Below are 19591 nucleotides of genomic sequence, written 5' to 3' on the forward strand. Positions count from 1 at the left end.
CTTGATATCAACCCCCAAGCCTCAGCTTCCTCTTCTGTAAAATGGAGTTGATGTAGGACTATCTAGCATAGCTATCATACCTGGGATAGCGTGTGTAAAGTACCTGGTACCGAGGATATCGTCAAGAAATGGGTTGTAATGATTACCGTCTTGAATGTAGGAGGCCCCTCCTCTTCCCTGCTTACCTCGGTTCTCCCACTCCTCCAAGGTCCAAACCTTCCCCATGACACCTGACCTCGCAGACCTGATCTTACCCCACCAACTGTTGTGCCACTAATTTAGTACTTTTATATACTACAAATTATGTCTCTTTCTCCTATGGCATGGTGAGCCACTGGAGAGCAGGGATCCTGTCTCGTATGTCTTCACGACCTCCTCTGTAGATGATCAGACATTCATTGTTGCTAAGGACAATTCACCCGCTGATCAAGAAAAAACTTTTTAAAAGGATTCAACAAAGAGTTGTGGAATACTCACGACAGTAGTCCTTAACCTGAGTGCACATTAGAATCACTAGGAAATACCGGCACCTGGGCTCCACTCCAGGCTACTTCCATCAGAATCCGTGGGGCGCCTAGGTGGTTCAGTGGTTGAGTGTCTACCTTTGGCTCAGGGTATGATCCCGGGGTCCGGGGATCCCTGTAGGGAGCCTGCTTCTCCTTCTGCCTATGTCTCTGCCTCTCTCCCTATGTCTCTCATGAATAAATAAATAAAATCTTTAAAAAAAAAAAAAAAGGATCCATGGAAGGTAGGGCCCTGGTGTCAGTATAAAGCTCTCAGCTGAGGCTAATGGGCATCCAGGTGTACAAATGCCTGGTCCAGGGCCTGGCTCATCCCCTGTGCTCTGAATTCCATCTATTGTCCTCCTTCTCCTGTAACTCCCTCCCTCCCCCACCTACCCAGTTCTGGTGTGATGTGAGTATTTATGCTGTTCAAGTCTCTCCCACCTTAAGAATGGTCACTATTCCCCTGGCACCCATGTGCCCACTCCCTCTCCACAGGGGCAACTTTCTTAAAGGAGCTGCCTCCACTTCCTCACCTCTTATTCACCCCTCACCAGGCCTCTCTGTGCTACAAACCTACTGAGCTGTTCTTACCAAAATTACCACACAGTTTTGTAGTAAATCCAATGGGAATGACTCTCTGTACTTGACTTTGTGTATCTTTCAATACTGTTGCCTACCCTTGCTTCCTAAATTTCTTGGTTCCCTTAGAAGCCATGACTCTGCTCCTCCTTGGTCTCCTACTTCTCTCATTGCTCCTTCGCAATATCCTCCATGCATTCCCCATTCTCTGCTTGCCCCACTGGTGTTGGTTTTTCTCAGGGAGTCATCCTTTGCCATCTTACCCTCTCACTCTGTAGTCTTACTTGAGTAAGCTCATCTACTACTTTCTTAGCTTCGAGCACCACCTTCACTTGACACCTCCCAAATCTGCCTCTCAGCTCTGACCTGCCTCTTGACATCTAGATGTGGTTTGCAACTGCCTCTAGAACTTCTCTACCAAGCCCCTACTGTTCCATATAACCAAAGCTCAACTAATCGCTTCTCCTCCTGCTACGAAAAACAAAATAAGAAATTGCTTCTCCTCTTGTGTTTGCTCTCTCGTTACCCAAACCACAAATTCTTGACATTTTCTTCTCTGTGTTCATCCCTCCTCTCTAACCACCATTCAGCCAGTTACCAAGTCCGTCCTCAGGACTCTTTTGTGTCACTTGAATCTGTTTAGGCCATCTTGTCCTCATAAACACAAGTCCAAGTCCTCATAATTATGACAGTGATTTCCAATATTCCGATTCTCCCTGCCACCCATGCTGCCTACACCACCAGTGTAGACTTCACCAGCTACAGTGATTTTATCTTCCTAAACCTCAAATATGAGTGTGTCACTTCCCATTTTAAAATCTCCTTAGAGGGATGCCTGGATGGCTCAACGGTTCAGTGTCTGTCTTTGGCTCAGGGTGTGATCCTGGGGTCCCAGGATTGAGTCCCACATCGGACTCCCTACATGGAGCCTGCTTCTCCCCCTGCCTATGTCTCTGCCTCTCTCTGTGTGTGTCTCTCATGAATAAATAAATAAAATCACCTTAGAATAGCATAGTTGCAGCCCCCTGTCTATCCTTTCAGCATCATCTCATGTCCCCTCCTTTCCTTGCATTCTATATTCCAGTCATACTTAAGAACTTGGCAGGGCTCAAATTTATACCATTCAATTCCTTGCCTCTGGGCCTTTGAACCTGCTGCTCTGTCTCCACGAAATGCCCTTTTCTCCCACACTTGCCTGGCTCACCCCCTGCTCATACTTCATGACTCAATTCAGCTGAGACATTACCTCACTTCTCTGACCCCCCAGCCTCCAGTCTGGGGAGGCGCTCCTCCTCTATGCTTCCCTGGTGTCCTTGGTGAACCTCCATCTTAGCACTACTCACCTTAGATTTTAATTGTCTATTTGTCACCTTCTCCCCACCCACTTGAGGGCAGGAGCAAGTTCTTACTCCTCTGGCAACTGAAAGCTTAGTAAAGTATTACCAGACAGGTAGCAAATGCTCAAGCAATGCTCCTTTGATGAATGAATAAATGAAGGAAGCAAAGTGAATGAGTGAAAGAAAGAAATCAAATCAAGGTGTCCAATAGAAGCAGGTGACCTCATCAAGAACTAGCTTCTACTGCTGACCCCTCCATCTTGGTTAACATCTTGTCCCAGGCCCTGGGGTTGACAACTCCAGAGACACGCTGACTTTCTCTTACTCACCTCCCTCCAACCATCTCCATGTGCCTTTCATACCTGCTGCCTTCCTCCACTTCCTCTGATTCCTTACCTCGCCATTTCTACAGCCTCCCTGAGGGGGGCTGTCTCCAATCCTCCCCTCCTTTCCTCTCTTCCCCACTCTATCCTTGTGCAGCTGCACAAGGGGTCTTGGCTGAACATATGGCAGCCCCCTGCCTGCCCTAACTCCCTCCATCTGTGCATCCCAGTTCCACTATCTGTCCTCTCATTCCATATCAAGTCAGAGATTAAGAGACTGGAGGCAGCAGGTGGATATAAGGCTTCTCACTTCTCTCCCGGCAGCCATGCCCCAGCTCTTCCCATGAGAGCAAAAATACACTTTCAAACCAATGCCCTCACAGCCTTTTGCTTTAGAATCTTTTCCCCCTGTGAAGTCCTTATGCTGGATGACCTATGGGAGGAGTGCTATGGTTATAGATTATTATAGATATTAGCTATAAGCCAATCCTAAATACAGCTACTATTACCATGGATTGTGTGTTTTCTTTGTTCCAGGAACACATAGTCTGATTTAATTCTTCTTTCAGTCCTATGAGATAGATATCACTCCTACTTTACTTTCAGAGGAGAAAACAGAATCCCTGAAAAGTTAATGATTTGCTCAAGAACATAAACTTATTAAGTAACAAAATGGAGATTTGAAATCTGCTTTGTTTTACTCCAAAGCCCAAGTTCTAATTTGATAATACAGGTTACAGAAAATATTAAATAAAATAATAAATAATATTTAAATCAATAGACACTTATCATAAACACTAAAGACCAGATTATTATTTTATCCACAAACATGGAAGTTTATGTACTGAAAATTTAGAAGTTATCACTGAAAACCAAGAGACATTAGACTTGCCAAAGTTGCTTATGTAGATTAAAAAACTAATTCTTGGGATGCCCCAGGTGGCTCAGCGCTTGGGCATCTGCCTTTGGCTCAGGGCATGATCCCCGGATCCAGGATCGAGTCCCGCATTGGGCTCCTTGCATGGAGCCTGCTTATCCCTCTGCCTATGTCTCTGTTTCTCTCTCTCTATGTCTCTCATGAATAAAAAAAAGTAAAAAACAAAACTAAACTAAAAACACTAATTCTTTATTAGATATGGAAGATCAGCACTGCCTTTAGCCCAGGTATATTCTGATAGGTAGATAGGTAAAAGGTGACCCTCCCAGAAGCCAATTATTTCCAGTCTTTTCCTGTTTTGACCAGCTGATTAACAGTCATAAGGAAGTGAGGGTCAAGGGCATGGAGGAGCTGGGGCCATGGGTAGGGGAACTGCACTCAATGATTTAACCAACACTTCTTCCTCTGACATCAATCCTCCCAAATGTAATCTCTCACTATATTGTGACTAGTGATAACCCTTGGATTATTTTTAAAAATACCATATAATTCCACAAACCTTCTATTTCCATCTTTAAATGTTCTATAATTACTTGCATCAAACTAGACAAGACAGTGTATATGTTCTTTTTGAAATTAAAAAACTCAGCATTTTGTTACCTGGTGGAGGTTTGAGAACAAGTCTAAATGCTTCTCTCTTGGCTTTTGTTTCTACACAAGATAGTGAGAAACAGTGAGAGAAATTGCTTTTATGAAGAGTCCAGAGTAAATTCAACAGTCTCCATTGGGCCCTTCTCACACCTTTTTTGGGGGGATGAGGAGGCAAAGCTGGATGGTTTGCTGCAAAATAATCCTGCTTTGTGTTTGCCTAGCCTTTTCTAAAATCAAAACCCCCCAAATCTGCCCCCTTTGTCTTCTCAATACCCTCACTGGTTGGCATGTGATCAAAGAATTTACATCTATAGAAGAGAAAAAGCAAGGCTAGTTAGTTCACTAAGTCCAAGAAGAAAGCTCAACACCATGTGTAACACAACGATGGGTCTGGTTTCCCTCATCAGACACATGATAACATAATATGCTTCCAGTTTCCCAACTCTCAAACACAGCATATCAAATTTTTAGGCTAGCACCTTGTTTTTCAGATGTCCAACTGCCTTTTCCACATCTGCTGTACGGGTCTCATTCCTCCATTCACAGTATGACAGGGACAACTGTCCCCCATACCTATTCTCTCCTTTCTTTCTTTTTATAATATTTTATTTATTTATTTATTCATGAGAGAGAGAGAGAGAGAGAGAGAGAGGCAGAGACACAGGCAGAAGGTAGAAGCAGGCTCCATGCAGGGAGCCCAACATGGGACTTGATCCCTGGTCTCCAGGATCACACCCTGAGCTGAAGGCAGGCACTAAACTGCTGAGCCACTCAGGCTGCCCCTCTCCTTTCTTATAATAGAACCCTTGTATATTAGTTGGGCCATCACCACTCACAGACTACATTTTCCAGCATCCCTTGATCTAACTGTGGCCATGTGGCCAAAATCTGTCCAGTAGAATTTGAGTTAAAATGCTGAGGGCAATTTCTGAGTTATCCCTTAATAGAAAGGGCCATCCTTGTTCTCTTCTCTCTTTTCCAAATCTATTGGCTAGAATGTGGATGTGCCAGTGAGCCAATTTGGACCATGGGAAAGTAGACCAGAATGGTTGGCAGAGCAATGAGATGGAAGGATTCTGGGTTTCTGACAGAGACAAGCCACCAAAACTGGTTATAACCAAACAGGTTATATCAGGAAGGAAACATGAATGAACATTTTGTTAGGATCACTATTATCTTGGCATTTTGGACTGTTAGACTTTTATTCTAATTAATATATGACCCAATGTACAAAAACAATCTGGATAGCTACATACAAGGAACCCCTAAAAAGCTGAAACTACTCTTAACTGAATACCTCTTTGCAACAATAAAACCATGTGGAATAACTCTAAACTTAAATCTCTGACCCTGATTTCAGATTCCACCTTTATCCTCTTTCATGCCATACTTTTCTCCTACTGCTGGAAACCCAGGTCATTTGTTTCCAGAAATGAAGTTAGGTGTTGTCTTGCTTGCTAGTCCAAACAGGGAGCTACTATACCTTAAGGGCATCCAGTGAGCAGAGCTGAAAGAAAGCATAAAGTGGGAGCACACTGGACCAGGAGCCAGGAGACCCAGGTTCTGCGCCAAATAGCTTTGTGATTTTGGAGATGCCACTTAACTTCTCTGGGCCAAAGTTTCAACACCAAAATTCTATGAGTGCTCTAAAATGACCTTGTTGGTAGCTAATAACCTTGGATTCGACTACACAGTTGACTCTACAAGTCGAGACTGGGCCTTGGTTGGGAACATCTAACATCATCATTACATGAAAGGCACCAAAGAAACAGAGAAGTACTATCTTCCAAACACACTTTTTTCAATGGCCCTGAGGAAAGCTGTGCAGGTCAGAGGGGAGGCAAGAGTTGGGGGGATTCTATTCCCTGAGTAGTTACAGAAGGCTAGAAAGTATCTTTCAGAGTTGCATAGGAAGGGCAGCAATGACTGTGAGGCTGCACAAATCTTCCTCGTATGGGTCTGTCCTATGTACTGCAGGGAAAGCAGCATCCCTGAAGCTTGTCCATGAAAATGTCCATTCAATGTCCATATGCCCCATAGGAAACAAAGGAACCCCCAGTTGGGAACCATTACTAGGTCACCCCTTCATTTTACAGTCAAACAGAGATTCAAAGGGGCTCTGTAACCTTGTCCAAGATGACCTTGGCTGTGATGGCAGACCTGGGACTCCATGCAAGTCTCATGATTCCTGCCTACATTTTCTCTCTCTAACCTTGGGGAAGACACAAGTGCAATCACTGTTTTGGGTCAACCAGACCAGCAGACTCCAAAGCAGGGTGATGGTGCATCCCCCTAGATGAGCAAGACAATTCTCTGAGATGCCAGAAGAAAAGAACGTTCTATTTCTATTTTCTATTTTATCTCCTCCTTTAAGATTCTGTGGAACTTATAAAGTACACAACATATCAGTAGAGTAGCATATGTATAACTTATAAGTACGTAAATATACATATATATAGGTACATAGTCAAATATTTTTTCATCAAAAGCTGATGTTATGAATGATCAGAAAGTGTATGGAGCCCACCAGCTGAAACACTTGCTTCTATTTCCAACACTAAAATATGACCAAATTCCCCGGGTTGGCTTGACTACTTATTTTTCCAGGTTGAAACCTACAGGTTATTCTTCTAAGAAAAAAAAGCTAAGTGTCAAGTGCTAACCAAATCAGAAGCCTCCATACAGGCAGATCACTTAAGGATACAACCAGTGGTCAACCTCATCTTCTGCTACCGTTGAATCCAGCAAGTCAAGCAGTTTGAGGTGAGTTGGTCCTGCCTTATTGGGAAGGTCTGGAATTGTTAGAGGAAGTGAGGACAGGAGAGGAAGAGGAGGGTGAGGGGAACCACCCCGGCAGCGGTGCTCATTCGTTTAAATAAATCCTTTCCTTTTCAGTCTTTTTCACCTAGTTTGGGAAAGGAGCTTAAATTACTTCAACCTTTAAAAATACTCCTCTTAACCTTACTCTGCCATGTGAGATGAAGCAGCACAGAAGAGAATAAAAGCAACTTCTTTCTAAATGATTAAAAATTCATCTGCTATGCTCTATGGTCACTGCTTACTCCAGAACGAAGCACTCTCCCTTAGGCCTTAATCATTATGAGCAAGATGCGGGAAAATCAACATCTCGATGAAAAGAGACCCCCAGAATCTGAAGCATACTTACAAAAATCACTGGATGATCAGATTGTCCCTGCAGAGGAGGGGGAAAAAAAAAAAAAAAACATGAAAGAAAGGAAAACTTAGAGGTCAAAAAATGAACCCGGACAATAGCCGCCCCCCCCGCCCTTCAATCTTCTACAGACAGCCATGGGCAGCAAACTCACAGTGTCCCGCCTGAGTTCTGCTGACACTCACTCAGTTCTTGTTCCTTGCCATTGGTGATGCTGAGGGTTCCACATCCACGACCCCATTTAATGATGGCAGCAGCCTCATGCTATAGGCTGATATGATACAGGACAGGTGCCCAAACTGTCTCTGTCACGGCACCTTTGCTGTCTCTGGAATATTTTTACAGCACTTCTAATGCCAAAGAAACGCCTAAGCGTTCCATTTTTTCAGTAGTTATACCCAAACAACCTGGCAGTAGTAGTTCACACACTTGTTACCCTTTCCTTTGAAAAGCTGCAACATTCCGCAGTGCCCCCTGTGAGTTTGCTGCAGAGCCCTGGAGCACCCTGGCACACCGTTTGGAAACCCCACAGATACTACCTGTAATAGAGATACTATTCGGATCCCTGTTTTGTCCATGGGGGAACTAAGTCCATTAGGCCTAGCTTGCTGTAATACAGCCATCTGCAAGCAAGTCTCTGAACCCAGAACCCACCCTGTTATATCACACCCCTCCCCTCCTCCCGACTCACTGCCGTTAGGTTTAAACAGTATTTCCTCCCTCCATTCCGGATGCTCTGAACGCCTCCCCCCCCAAATCTCCCCACTGGAACACACAAGCTCATACACACACGTGCATGCTTGTCCTCTTGGCTCACACCATTCCTTTCGATTTCACTGCCCGTCCCTCTCCTCTGCCTTTCCAGAAACTGCCCCTGCTTCAATTCTCAACCCCTGGTTCCACCATTTGTTCTTACACTAATCTCCCCCTCTTCAAAACTTCAGTCTGCCTATTAAGCAGCATGTTAACGACATCTGGTCTTCCAGCTGTTTATCAGCAAGAACGTGATTTTCCCAGTAAGATTGAAAGCTCCCTGAGAATAAGGACCCTGCGTTGTCCTATGCTGGGCATAAAGGAGCAACGAAGAAAGCTTGTTGAAATCAGCCAGGTATAACTTGATAGCCTACTCTGATGCCTGGATGTAGTTAACATAAAGAATATATTTAACATAAAGGCAATGATCATGAGGAATGGTCACCAACATCTATCTGGCTTCTTTACATTTTAAAACCAAAGGCTTGTATACACACCATTTTATTTGGAACTCACCACAGTGTAATTATTTTACCCCTCTCATGGGAGAAAGGTAAGACTTGGCCAGGTTAGGTGACTGGTCAAAGTTACCCAACCTGTAGGTGCAGAAAGGGTGCTTGGAAGCCCAGGGTGCCTATTTCCCTCCTGGCCCTTTGCTTCATGTTTGCTTCGCAGTGCCCTCCCCAGAGATGCCAGTGTTCAGCCCAGGTCCATGTGGTGGGGCTGCATCTGGGTTCCAGAGGCATTGTCGGGACTCCGAGACACCTGCCATCTGCACTGTGCCCTCACTGCCTGGGCTGTGCTGCAGGCAGAGCATTGAGCCACACTCCCTGCAGGACAGGAGGCTGGCGGCTGGGGACACTGCTGGCTCCCTGGTGGGGTCCAGGAACTCGCTGAAAGTTCCCATGCTGCCGAGGTGAGACAGAACTTCAATTAGTGGCTTCCTGCGTGGGCTAAGTCAATCTCTCCTTTTAGGATAAAGTAAGCCATAGAGGTTGGGGCTGAGGACTTCTGGGGCAAACAAGGGCAGCTGGAGCAAAAGTCTGAGATTAAAAGCATACATGCAAGCTGCAGATGTGCATCGATCTCTGCTTTGTGAAGAGCTTGGGTAAAAATAGCCAGGGCAGGGTTCAGAAGTCAGTGTGCACTGGGTCTACAGTTGACTCTGTTACTCAATAATGTACAATGTAGGGACAGTGATTTCACCATCTGAGGCCAGCATCCTTGTCCATAGAATGAGGTCATAGGATAGTTGTGAAGATGAGATTGAAAAACAAAGGTAAAGCAGAGGAATAGTGCCTGGCAGGTAACAGATGCCCAGCAAGTGATCGCTACTTCTCCCGGCTGACAAACGGGTTTCTTGGCGCTGTGCCTAGCAGGCTCTTATGTAGGACCTGGAAGCACGGTCACCGCCACGCCACCGCCACTGCCACCGCCACCCCGTTTCAGCAGCGTTCTAGGCACTGGTGCTAACCGCTTGCAGAGCAATTTAAAAGGCTCTAGCTATAGGATAACTGCAGTAGAATGGGGAAGGAGGAGGAGAGTGGAGGAAAGGAACCAGAACATGCCTAAGGCAGAAAAAATCACCCAGACAGACCTTGACAGGAAAAGAAAAAAAGATGGACAGGCAACAATTGGTTAGTAGAAGGACAGGGTGCCGAGCTCGGCAGGAAAAATAAACAACTTGGACCGTGTGAATATACATTTCAAATGACATCATTTTCTCCTGCGCTGTGTCTCCAGGTGGTTGGGAAGATACAAATGTGTCATCTTTCTTTATAAAGCTTTATTGGGATTTTTTAAAAAGTTGGAATTGAGCTTCTTGAAGGAAAAATAGGGAGGGGTGAAACAGCAGCTATAACGTGGCTGCTCTGTGGCCTGATGAATGGGGTGGGTTGAGCCCAGGATGGAAGTGCTTACACCAGAACTCTTTCTTCACAAGGCTGTCTTCCTGGAGAGGGAGAGGCATGTGATAAGGGAATGTGCACAAAAGGCACGTGTAAATTCCAGAGAATTCTGCAAACATTAGTATTCCATCCACAGCTGCACACACGCACATGCACACACACACAGGATTGGAAAGCCTTCTGCATCTGGCTGAGATGCCAAGCCCCGGTGTGCATCTGAGGGGCTGCCACGATGCAGACACTCACCATGGCCAGGCTGTCCTGGCTGAGCGACACGCTGTGGGATTGCTCCTGCAGGTATTTATCCCTGCCGACCTCAGAGAAGAAGACCTGGAAAAGAGGGAGGCATCCAGGCTGAGAGCAGGGCCAGCACTTCTCTACTAGGTCAAGGGCCTGTGGTTCTAGCTCCACTCACAGCCGCAGGGGGTTCGAGGTTGGCCAACACCAGCTCCACTGCAAACATCAGCTCTACATGGCAGGGCTTGCAAACTCAGGAGGAGGCCCAGGAGGAGGATCTGCATCAGTGAAGTGGGAAGGAGGGGGCTGGACCAAGCTCTCACTATTTTTCCCCAAACCATGACTTTCTCAGGTAATCTTCCATCATCCCACTCTTGATAAGTAACATGAGTTCAGAAACACATTTCTCTGCCTTCAGAAGACAATAGGATGAGGGCCTATTTTTGGTGAAAGGGAGGCAGTAGGAGTAGTAGTTAGAGATCTGGGTGTAATGGGGAGTCGGGGGTGGGGGAGGTTTCTGTCCCATTTAAAATGGGCAGCCCCCCTCCAGCAGGCTCAGGCCATAGGAATGTGGACCCCGTGTGGCCAGCTCTCTGGATATTATTCCCAGAGACCTCAGAACTCCAAGTATTTATCTGAAATCTCTTGACTCCTAAAAGCTGACTAATTTTGAAAAACCCTGTACAAATGAGACATTTTGGTGAACTGAAAGGAACTCCTCCTGAAAGGTAGGAGCACATTCTCTGTTCCCTCCCCCACTCTGCCATCCATGTCTTCACTTTAATTCAGATTTTACAGTATTTTCTATCTGTTGACAGCATTCCACAGTGACTCTATTACTTCCCATGTGCCTGCTTCAGCCTCCGCACTTGACTGTGGGCAACCAGATAGCAGGACCCACATCTTCCACTTAGTTTCTATTTTCCCATCCCTGAACAGAGTCAGGACTCTATAGATCCTAACTGAGTTCCAGGCACTGACAAATACCCTTACAACAGGGAAACACTTCCTCTGGTTTTATGTAAGGAGACTGGGGCAGTTGTTAATAGGGGAGTGTTGATAGAAGGAGGCCATATAAAGGAGGAGCAAGGGTGGGAAGGGTGTGCAGTTACCCCAACGATACCCACTATGGAAATCCCTGGGCCCCGGTACTCACAGTATACCCAATGATGGGGCTCTTGGGATGCCTTGGCATTTTCCACTGGATGCTGAAAGCTGTGCAGTTCAATGAGGACAGCATGATATCGAGAGGCGGCCCCACCTTGCCTGCCCCAAAGCAAAAAAGACCGTGTTAGAGGCTGCACGCATCCACCCGATGTGGCAATGGTAGGGAAATCCGCCCAGCTATTTCCCTACTGTAACTACTGTAACCTACTTCCCTTCTGTAACTTCTAACACCCCGGCGGCTGGCAAAGGAAGAGTGGGGGTAGCACAGACCAAACACTTCCGACTTGACTCTAGGAGCTTGGAATGTATTAAAGGAAGATGATGATTTGCCTTTCTTTTTACTTAGTAACATATATATATGTTTTATAGGTATGTTGTATAGCTGTGTCTGTTTACATAATTCACTTATTATAGACATTATGCTCTTTCATCTCTACATTTTCTCGGTGTTCAGTATGTATTTCCAAAAACAAGGACATTGTCTATATCAGCCATATTGAGACAATACTATTTTCTGATCCATAGTCTACAGTCAATTATTCCATAATATCCTTTGTTTCTATTTTTCTCCTGCACTAGAATCTCATCCAAGTTTATGCATTGCATTAGGTTGTCATCTCTTTAGCCTCCTTTAATCTGATCAGTTCCTCTTTCATGAGCTTGCATTTTGGAAGAGAATAGTCATTTATTTATAGAATGTTTATTTGAGTTTGTCTGATACTCCCTCATGATTGGCCACACATCGTGTTAGGCTACTACCGATCTTCTGATGATGTGTCAGAAGGGGGATCATCTGCTTACAGACCGTTTGACAGTGGGTAACTGAAATTGCTGACATTGAAACCATAGACACGTGAGGGACCGCTGTAATGCATATGCCACAATGTACGGTATTTCTCATTCCACTATTGTTAGACACTTAAATTATTTCCAGTGTTTTGCTATTTTAAATAATGTTCCATGAGGGCAGAACCCAGGTATGTCCATTTGAGAGCACAGATATTAATAAATGAAAAAGCTTGAGTGGATGAATGTTCTTCATTCTGATTTCCCACCTGCTAGTATGTCCTGATGATCCTTCTTTTTAACAACTGTGTATAATTCTCCAGCATATCAGTTCAGGTACTTTGTCTGCAACTCACAGAGGTCTAATGCGTCTATTTATTAGACTGCTGCTAGGGCCTCCCACTTGTGTTTTTAATAACAGAAACCAAAGCCTTTCTGGTGGCCCAAGTAATAGAGGCTCAGTGCTGTCACTTGGCAAGGACTGCCAGTCTAGGAGGCAGCAGCCACACTTCTCTGCCCACAGACAATACCACAGCCACCACTGTTGTCACTCAGGGATTTGATCTTCAACTACTTGCTGTCTCTGCCTTGGTTCAAGATCTAAAGTCCCATCTGGCTGGCCAAACTTCTGTAATGTGACTCCTTCTTGACTCAACCAAGGGGTCAGAAAGGAATAATCAGTTTTTTTCTGGTTTCCAAACTGGGAACTGACAGGATGAAGGGAGTTTTAGGAATAGTACTTCTATCCCTCCTATCTATAGTACTAAAGGCTCCTTAGAGGGGAATCAGATCCGAGAAAAGAGCAGTGGGAGGTGGGAAGCCCAAATACTCTGCTATGCAGAACACACATGTACATTAACTGTATCAGCTGACTGATATTTAGGTTGTTTCCAAAATTTCACTGTTAAAAATAATGCTGAGAAGAACATTTATGTGCCTGTTTGTTCCCATGTCTGAGGATTTCAGGGATGGATACCTATCAACAATTATAGATACATCTAACCTAAAACAATGAAATACACATTATTTTCAAGTACACATGGAACATCTCCAGAATAAATCACAGATTAGCCCACAAAACAAGTCTCAACAAATTCAGAAAGACTGAAATCATACCATCATCTTTTCTAACCACAACAGTTTGACAATAGACATCAACCATAAGGAAAAATCTGAAAGATCACAAATATATGGAGGTTAAATAACATGCACTGAACAATGAATGAGTTAACCAAAAAAAATCAAAGAGGAAATAAAAAAATGCATGGAGACAAATGAAAATGAAAACACAATGGTCCCAAATCTTTCAGATGCAGCAAAGCTTTTTTAAGAGGGAAGTTTATAGCAATACAGGCCTACCCCAAGAAACAAGAAAAATCTTAAATAAATAACCTAACCTCACACCTAAGGGAGCTAGGAAAAAAGAAAAAAAAAAAAAAGAGCAAACAAAACTCAAAAAAGTAGAAGGAAGGAAATAATAAACATTAAAACAGAAATAAATGAATAGAAACTAAAACAAAACAAAACCAATAGAACAGATCAATGAAATGAGGAGCTGGTTCTTTGAAAAGATCAACAAAACTGATAAAGCCAGACCCATCAGAAAGAGAAGGGGGGGAGAGGGACTGAGAGGACTCAAAATCACAAATGAAAGAAGAGAAATGACAACTGACACCACAGAAGTACTAAGGATTATAAGAGAATTTTATAAAAAAATTATATCTCAACAAATTGCCAACCTAGAAGAAACACATAAACTCCCAGAAACATATAACTTCCCAAAATTGAATCGGGAAGAATGCAAAATTTGAAAGAATGGATTACCAGCAATGAAATTGAATAAGTAATCAAAAAATCCCCAAGAAAAAAAAAAAAATCCCCAAGAAACAAAAGTCCAGGACCAGACAGCTTCACAGGTGAATTTTACCAAATAATTAAAGAGTAAATAATGTTTTTTTCTCAAACTGTTCCAAACGAACAGAAGAGGAAAGAAAGCTTCCAAATTCACTCTATGAAGCCAGCATTACCCTGATACCAAAACCAGATAAAGGCACTACAAAAAAAGAGAACTAAAGGCCAATATCTCTGATGAACATAGAAATAAAAATCTTTAACAAAATGTTAGTGAACCGGGATCCCTGGGTGGCGCAGCGGTTTAGCGCCTGCCTTTGGCCCAGGGCGTGATCCTGGAGACCCGGGATCGAATCCCACATCGGGCTCCCGGTGCATGGAACCTGCTTCTCCCTCTGCCTGTGTCTCTGCCTCTCTCTCTCTCTCTCTCTCTCTCTGTGACTATCATAAATAAAAAAATAATAATAAAAATAAAAATAAAATACAAAATGTTAGTGAACCATCCAACAGTAGAATAAAAATCATTCACCACTATCAAAAGGGATTTATTTCTGGGATTCAAGGGTAGTTTGATATCCACAAATCAATCAACATAATATATCACATCAACAAGGGAAAGGATAAAAACCATATGACCATTTCAATAATTGTAGAAAAAGCATTTGACAAAGTACTACAACCATTCATGATAAAAACCCTCAGGAAAGTAGGCTTAGAGGGAATATACATCAACATAATAAAGGTCATATATTAAAAACTCACAGCTAACATCACAGTCAATGGCAAAAAACTGAGAGCTTTCCCTCTAAGATCAGGAACAAGACAAGAACGTTCACTGTCACCACTTTTATTCAACATAATACTAGAAGCCCTAGCAATCAATAGACAAGAAAAAGAAATAAAAGGCATCCAAATTGGTAAGAAAGAAGTAAAAGTTTCACTATTTACAGATGACATGATACTACATATAAGAAACCCTAAAGACTCCATCAAAAAATACTGATAACTGAATTTAGTAAGGTCACAGGATACAAAATTAATATACAGAAATCCATTACATTTCTATACATGAATAACAAAGTAGTAGAAAGAGAAATTAAGAAAAACAACCCCATTTACAATTGCACCCAAAGTAACAACATACCTAGGAATAAACTTAACCAAGGAGGTAAAAGATCTATACTCTGAAAACTATAAAACATTGAAGAAAGAAACTGACAATGACACAAAAAAATGGAAAGATATTCCGTGCTCATGGATTGGAAGAATAAATATTGTTAAAATATCCATACTACCCAAAGCAGTCTGCAGATTTAATGCAATCTTACTCAAAATACCAACAGCATTTTTCACAGAACTAGAACAAAAAATCCTAAAATATGTATGGAACCACAAAGACCTTGAGTAGCCAAAGTAATCTTGAAAGAAAAGAACATACTGGAGGTAACACAATCCCGGATTTTAAGATATATTACTAGACACATAGATCAATAGAACAGAATACAGAACCCAGAAACAAACCCATTATTATATGGTCAAATAGTCTTCAACAAAAGAGGCAAGAATAGGCAATGGTGAAAAGACAGTCTCTTCAATAAATGGTGTTGGGAAAACTGGAAAGCTACATGCAAAAGAATGAAACTGGACCACTGTCTTACACCATACACACACACCTCAAACCTCAAAATGGATTAAGGACCTAAAGGTGAGATGTGAAACCATAAAAATCCTAGAAAAGAGCACAGGCAGTGATTTCTCTGACATTGGCCATAGCAACATTTTTGTAGACATGTCTTCTGAGGCAAGGGAAACAGAAGCAAAAATAAACTATTGACACTACATCAAAATAAAAAAGCTTCTATGCAAGCAAAGTAAACAATCAATAAAACTAAAAGGTAACCTACCAAAAGGGAGAAGATATTGCAAATGACATATCTGACAAAGGGCTAGTATCCAAAATGCATAAAGAACTTATACAAAACAAATAATCCAATTTAAAAACAGACAGAAGACATGAACAGACATTTCTTCAAAGATGGCATAGAGATGGCCAACAGACACATGAAAAGCTCAACATCACTCATCATCAGGGAAATTAAAATCAAACCTACAATGACATATCATCTCACATCTGTCAGAATGGCTAAAATCACAAACACAAGAAACAACAAGTATTGGTGAGGATTTGGAGAGAAAGAAATCCTCTCATGCACTGCTGATGGGAAGCAGTCTGGTGGTGTAGCCACTGTGGAAAACAGTATAGACATACTTCAAAATACTAAAATAACAATTACATATGATCCAGAAGTCCCCCTACTGGGTACTTACCCAAAGAATATGAAGACACTAATTCTAAAGGTATATACATCCCTATGTTTGTTGCAGCATTACTTACAATAGCCAAATTATGGAAGCAGCCCAAGTATCCATCAATAGGTGAATAGATAAGAAGATGTGGTATGTAAAGACACACACACAAAAATATCACTCAGCCATAAAGATAATGAAATCTTTCCAATTGTAGCAACGTGGATGATCTAGAGGATATACTGCTAATTGAGATAAGTCAGTCAGAAAAAGACAAATACCATATGATTTCACTCATATGTGGAATTTAAGAAACAAAATGAATGAACAAAGAAAGAAAGAGACAAACAAAAAACAATCTTAAATATAGTGAACAAACTGGTGGTTACCAGAGAGGAGGTGGGTTAGGGGGATGACGTATGAAGGGTATTAAGAGTACACTTACCAGGATGAGCACTGAGTAATATATAGAATTTTTGGATCACTAAACTATTCAATTGAAACTGATATACACTGTATGCTAATTATACTGGAATTAAAATTTTTTAAATTATGAGTATATACATTTTAAGTTTTAATAGTTACTGACTTATTGCTCTCCAAAAGGGATTAAATACATGAATCTTTAAATATATTTGATTTTTTCATTTGGAAAAATTCTTAAAGCCAAATTCTTGTATCTAAGACAGAATTTCGCAGTATCAACATTGTTGACCTTTTGCGCTAGATGGTTTTTTGTAGGACTTCTTCCATACATTGCAGGATGTTGAACAGCATCCGTGGTCTCAGCTCACTAGATGCCAGTAGCACCCCTCAACCATAGTTGTGAAAACCAAAAATAATCTCCAGACATTGCTAAATGTCTCCTGGGGGCAAAACTGCTTCCAGTTGAGAACTACGGATCCTAGAGAATGGATATTTTAAGGACTTTTTATAAGTATATCCAAACTAACATCTAAGAAGATTAACCAATTTAGAAACTTACGGAGGTGTATGAGAAAGCCCAATAGAAGTAATACATCTTTACCAGATCCGAGTATTACTTAAAAGTCTTTCCTAAGTTTTTAAAACTTTATTTATTTATTTGAGAGAGAAAGCATGAGTGGGAGGGGCAAAGGGAGAGAGAAACTCAAGCAGACTCCATGCTGAGTGTGGAGCCCAACATAGGGATTGATCTCAGGGTGGTGACCTGACCTGAAACCAAGAGGCACACACTTAACACTCAACACTCAACTGACTGTACCACCCAGGGACACCAAGTCTTTGCTAATTTGGTAAGAAAAAAGTTGACTACCTTAATATCTTCCTTGGCTATTTTTAATCCTCTAATTATGTGTTTGTGCATTTTTCAACTGGGTTAATTTTTTTCTTATTGATTTAAAAGAACTCTTACTATGTTACTATCTTAATCATTCACTTATATTTTCTCTGTGTATTTTTATTTTTGGGTCTAGCTGTATAATTATCCACTACTAGTAGTTATATCGCCAAGTTAAGAGGTTTATGCTAACAAAATCTCAAAGGAGACGGGGGAGTAGGAAGTGGGGGGAAGATAGTGGAAATGATTTATCAGACCCTCACAGAACCGTAGAATAACCAATAAACACAACTTCACCCTAAATCCTAGGAATAGAACTTTCTCCATTTACTTTGGGAAAAATCACAACTGATCAAGGTGGGCTACTTGGGTCAGTAAGTGGGACACCAGTCCTTGTGTCCTCACGTAACAGCCATGGTTCAGTACAGAAAACAGAAAACACTCTAAGTATTTTGAGCAGAAGCATGGTTACAAAACTGGTGAGAAGGCCAGTGGAATGGAATTCATGACTCTCCCTTCACTCTATTTTAAAGATAGATATATAGACAAGAGAAAGAGAGAAACTAGCTATAGTGGTGACTCAAAACTAAGAAGTCTCTGCCTTCATATTCAATCCTGCCATGAGACTGAGACTGCCTTCAGACACCTACAGAAGTGATGGTGAACCTTGGAAGGATGAGTTCTCATGTTTTGATACCCTCGCTTAGGAGGAGAAATAGCCTCAGGAAAATGGCCTTCATCCCACTCCTGCTTTCCATTTGTCCCAAGAATGCATCTCACTGGTGAGACCTAATTTATATCCAGAATACTGGCTGCAAGGCAGTCTGAAAAAGATCATTTTAATTTTTCCAGCCTTTGCATTATAGTAATGGTGCCTAGAAGGAGAAAAAATGGATGTTGAACAAGCCAAAGCTACAGTGTCCATGACATGGTCATACCATAAAAGGCATGAACTCCAATATGCTATCCCCTTTACTTTCATATTCTGCAGGAAAATATTCTAATCAAGCCCTGATGGGACACAGTTAGGTATGACTTCTATTGTACTGTCACATTCATTCATTTATTAGATCTTTCACATACCTAATAAATATGTATTGAGCTCCTATCTGTATCAGGCACTGGGTTAGTCAGTGAGACTACATTAAGGATACAAGAGACAGAGGACCACTACAAGCATGTTAGCAGGACACTACAATTGGGTGTGACAAATGTAAAGGACAATATGGGGCACTTTTGTGGCACATAGCAAGGATATACCTGGCCCTACCTGCCAGGCTAGTAGGAATGAGGCAAAGTAGGGGTGGAAAATTGTTCCAAGCAGAGGGAGCAGTATATACTCTTCCTCAAAAAAGTAGGAGGAAGAACCACATAATAGAACCATGAGGGCATTATAGTTGAGTGGATATGGAGGGGTGAAGGAGAGGAGAGAGTCAGGAAAGCTCCAAGGATTCTGCTTTGGGTAACACAGGGGAGAGGGTGTATGTTATTCACTCATTTGGGAACACAAAGATGGCTTTTAGTGTCAATGATGAAAGAGGTGTGGTCATCTGCAGCTGGTGAGCAAGAGGCAGCCAGGTCGGACATTTGGGCCAAATACCAAAAATATTCCAGATGAATCAAATGGCTAAAGATGCAAAATCAAATTATACAGAAGAGAATCGGATTTTAAAATCCGATTTTTGTTTGTGAGGAGAAACCTTTCTAACCTTAAAAAAGGTAAAGAAAATAAATCAAAAGAAAAGTGATGAATTCTGCATCATAAAACTTTCACCATGCTCTTCAAAAATCGCAAAAGAAAAATCAAAACAACAGATCGG

The 19591-nt window shown here is 42.1% G+C and overlaps 1 protein-coding gene across 2 annotated transcripts in view; it reads right to left on the minus strand.

Annotated features, from left to right (window-relative positions):
- EGFLAM (EGF like, fibronectin type III and laminin G domains) overlaps positions 1 to 19591 on the minus strand; it is a 181695-nt gene that overhangs the window by 106905 nt on the left and 55199 nt on the right. For both annotated transcript variants that reach the window (XM_072824830.1, XM_072824831.1), the window contains exons 2-4: positions 11499 to 11608; positions 10352 to 10435; positions 7440 to 7466 (exon numbers count right to left, since the gene is read on the minus strand). In XM_072824830.1, coding sequence (XP_072680931.1) covers positions 7440 to 7466; positions 10352 to 10435; positions 11499 to 11608 — 221 coding nt within the window. The remainder of the gene's footprint in view (positions 1 to 7439; positions 7467 to 10351; positions 10436 to 11498; positions 11609 to 19591) is intronic.

The sequence above is a fragment of the Canis lupus genome, chromosome 4 (assembly GCF_048164855.1).
Source record: "Canis lupus baileyi chromosome 4, mCanLup2.hap1, whole genome shotgun sequence".
Lineage (NCBI taxonomy): Eukaryota > Metazoa > Chordata > Mammalia > Carnivora > Canidae > Canis > Canis lupus.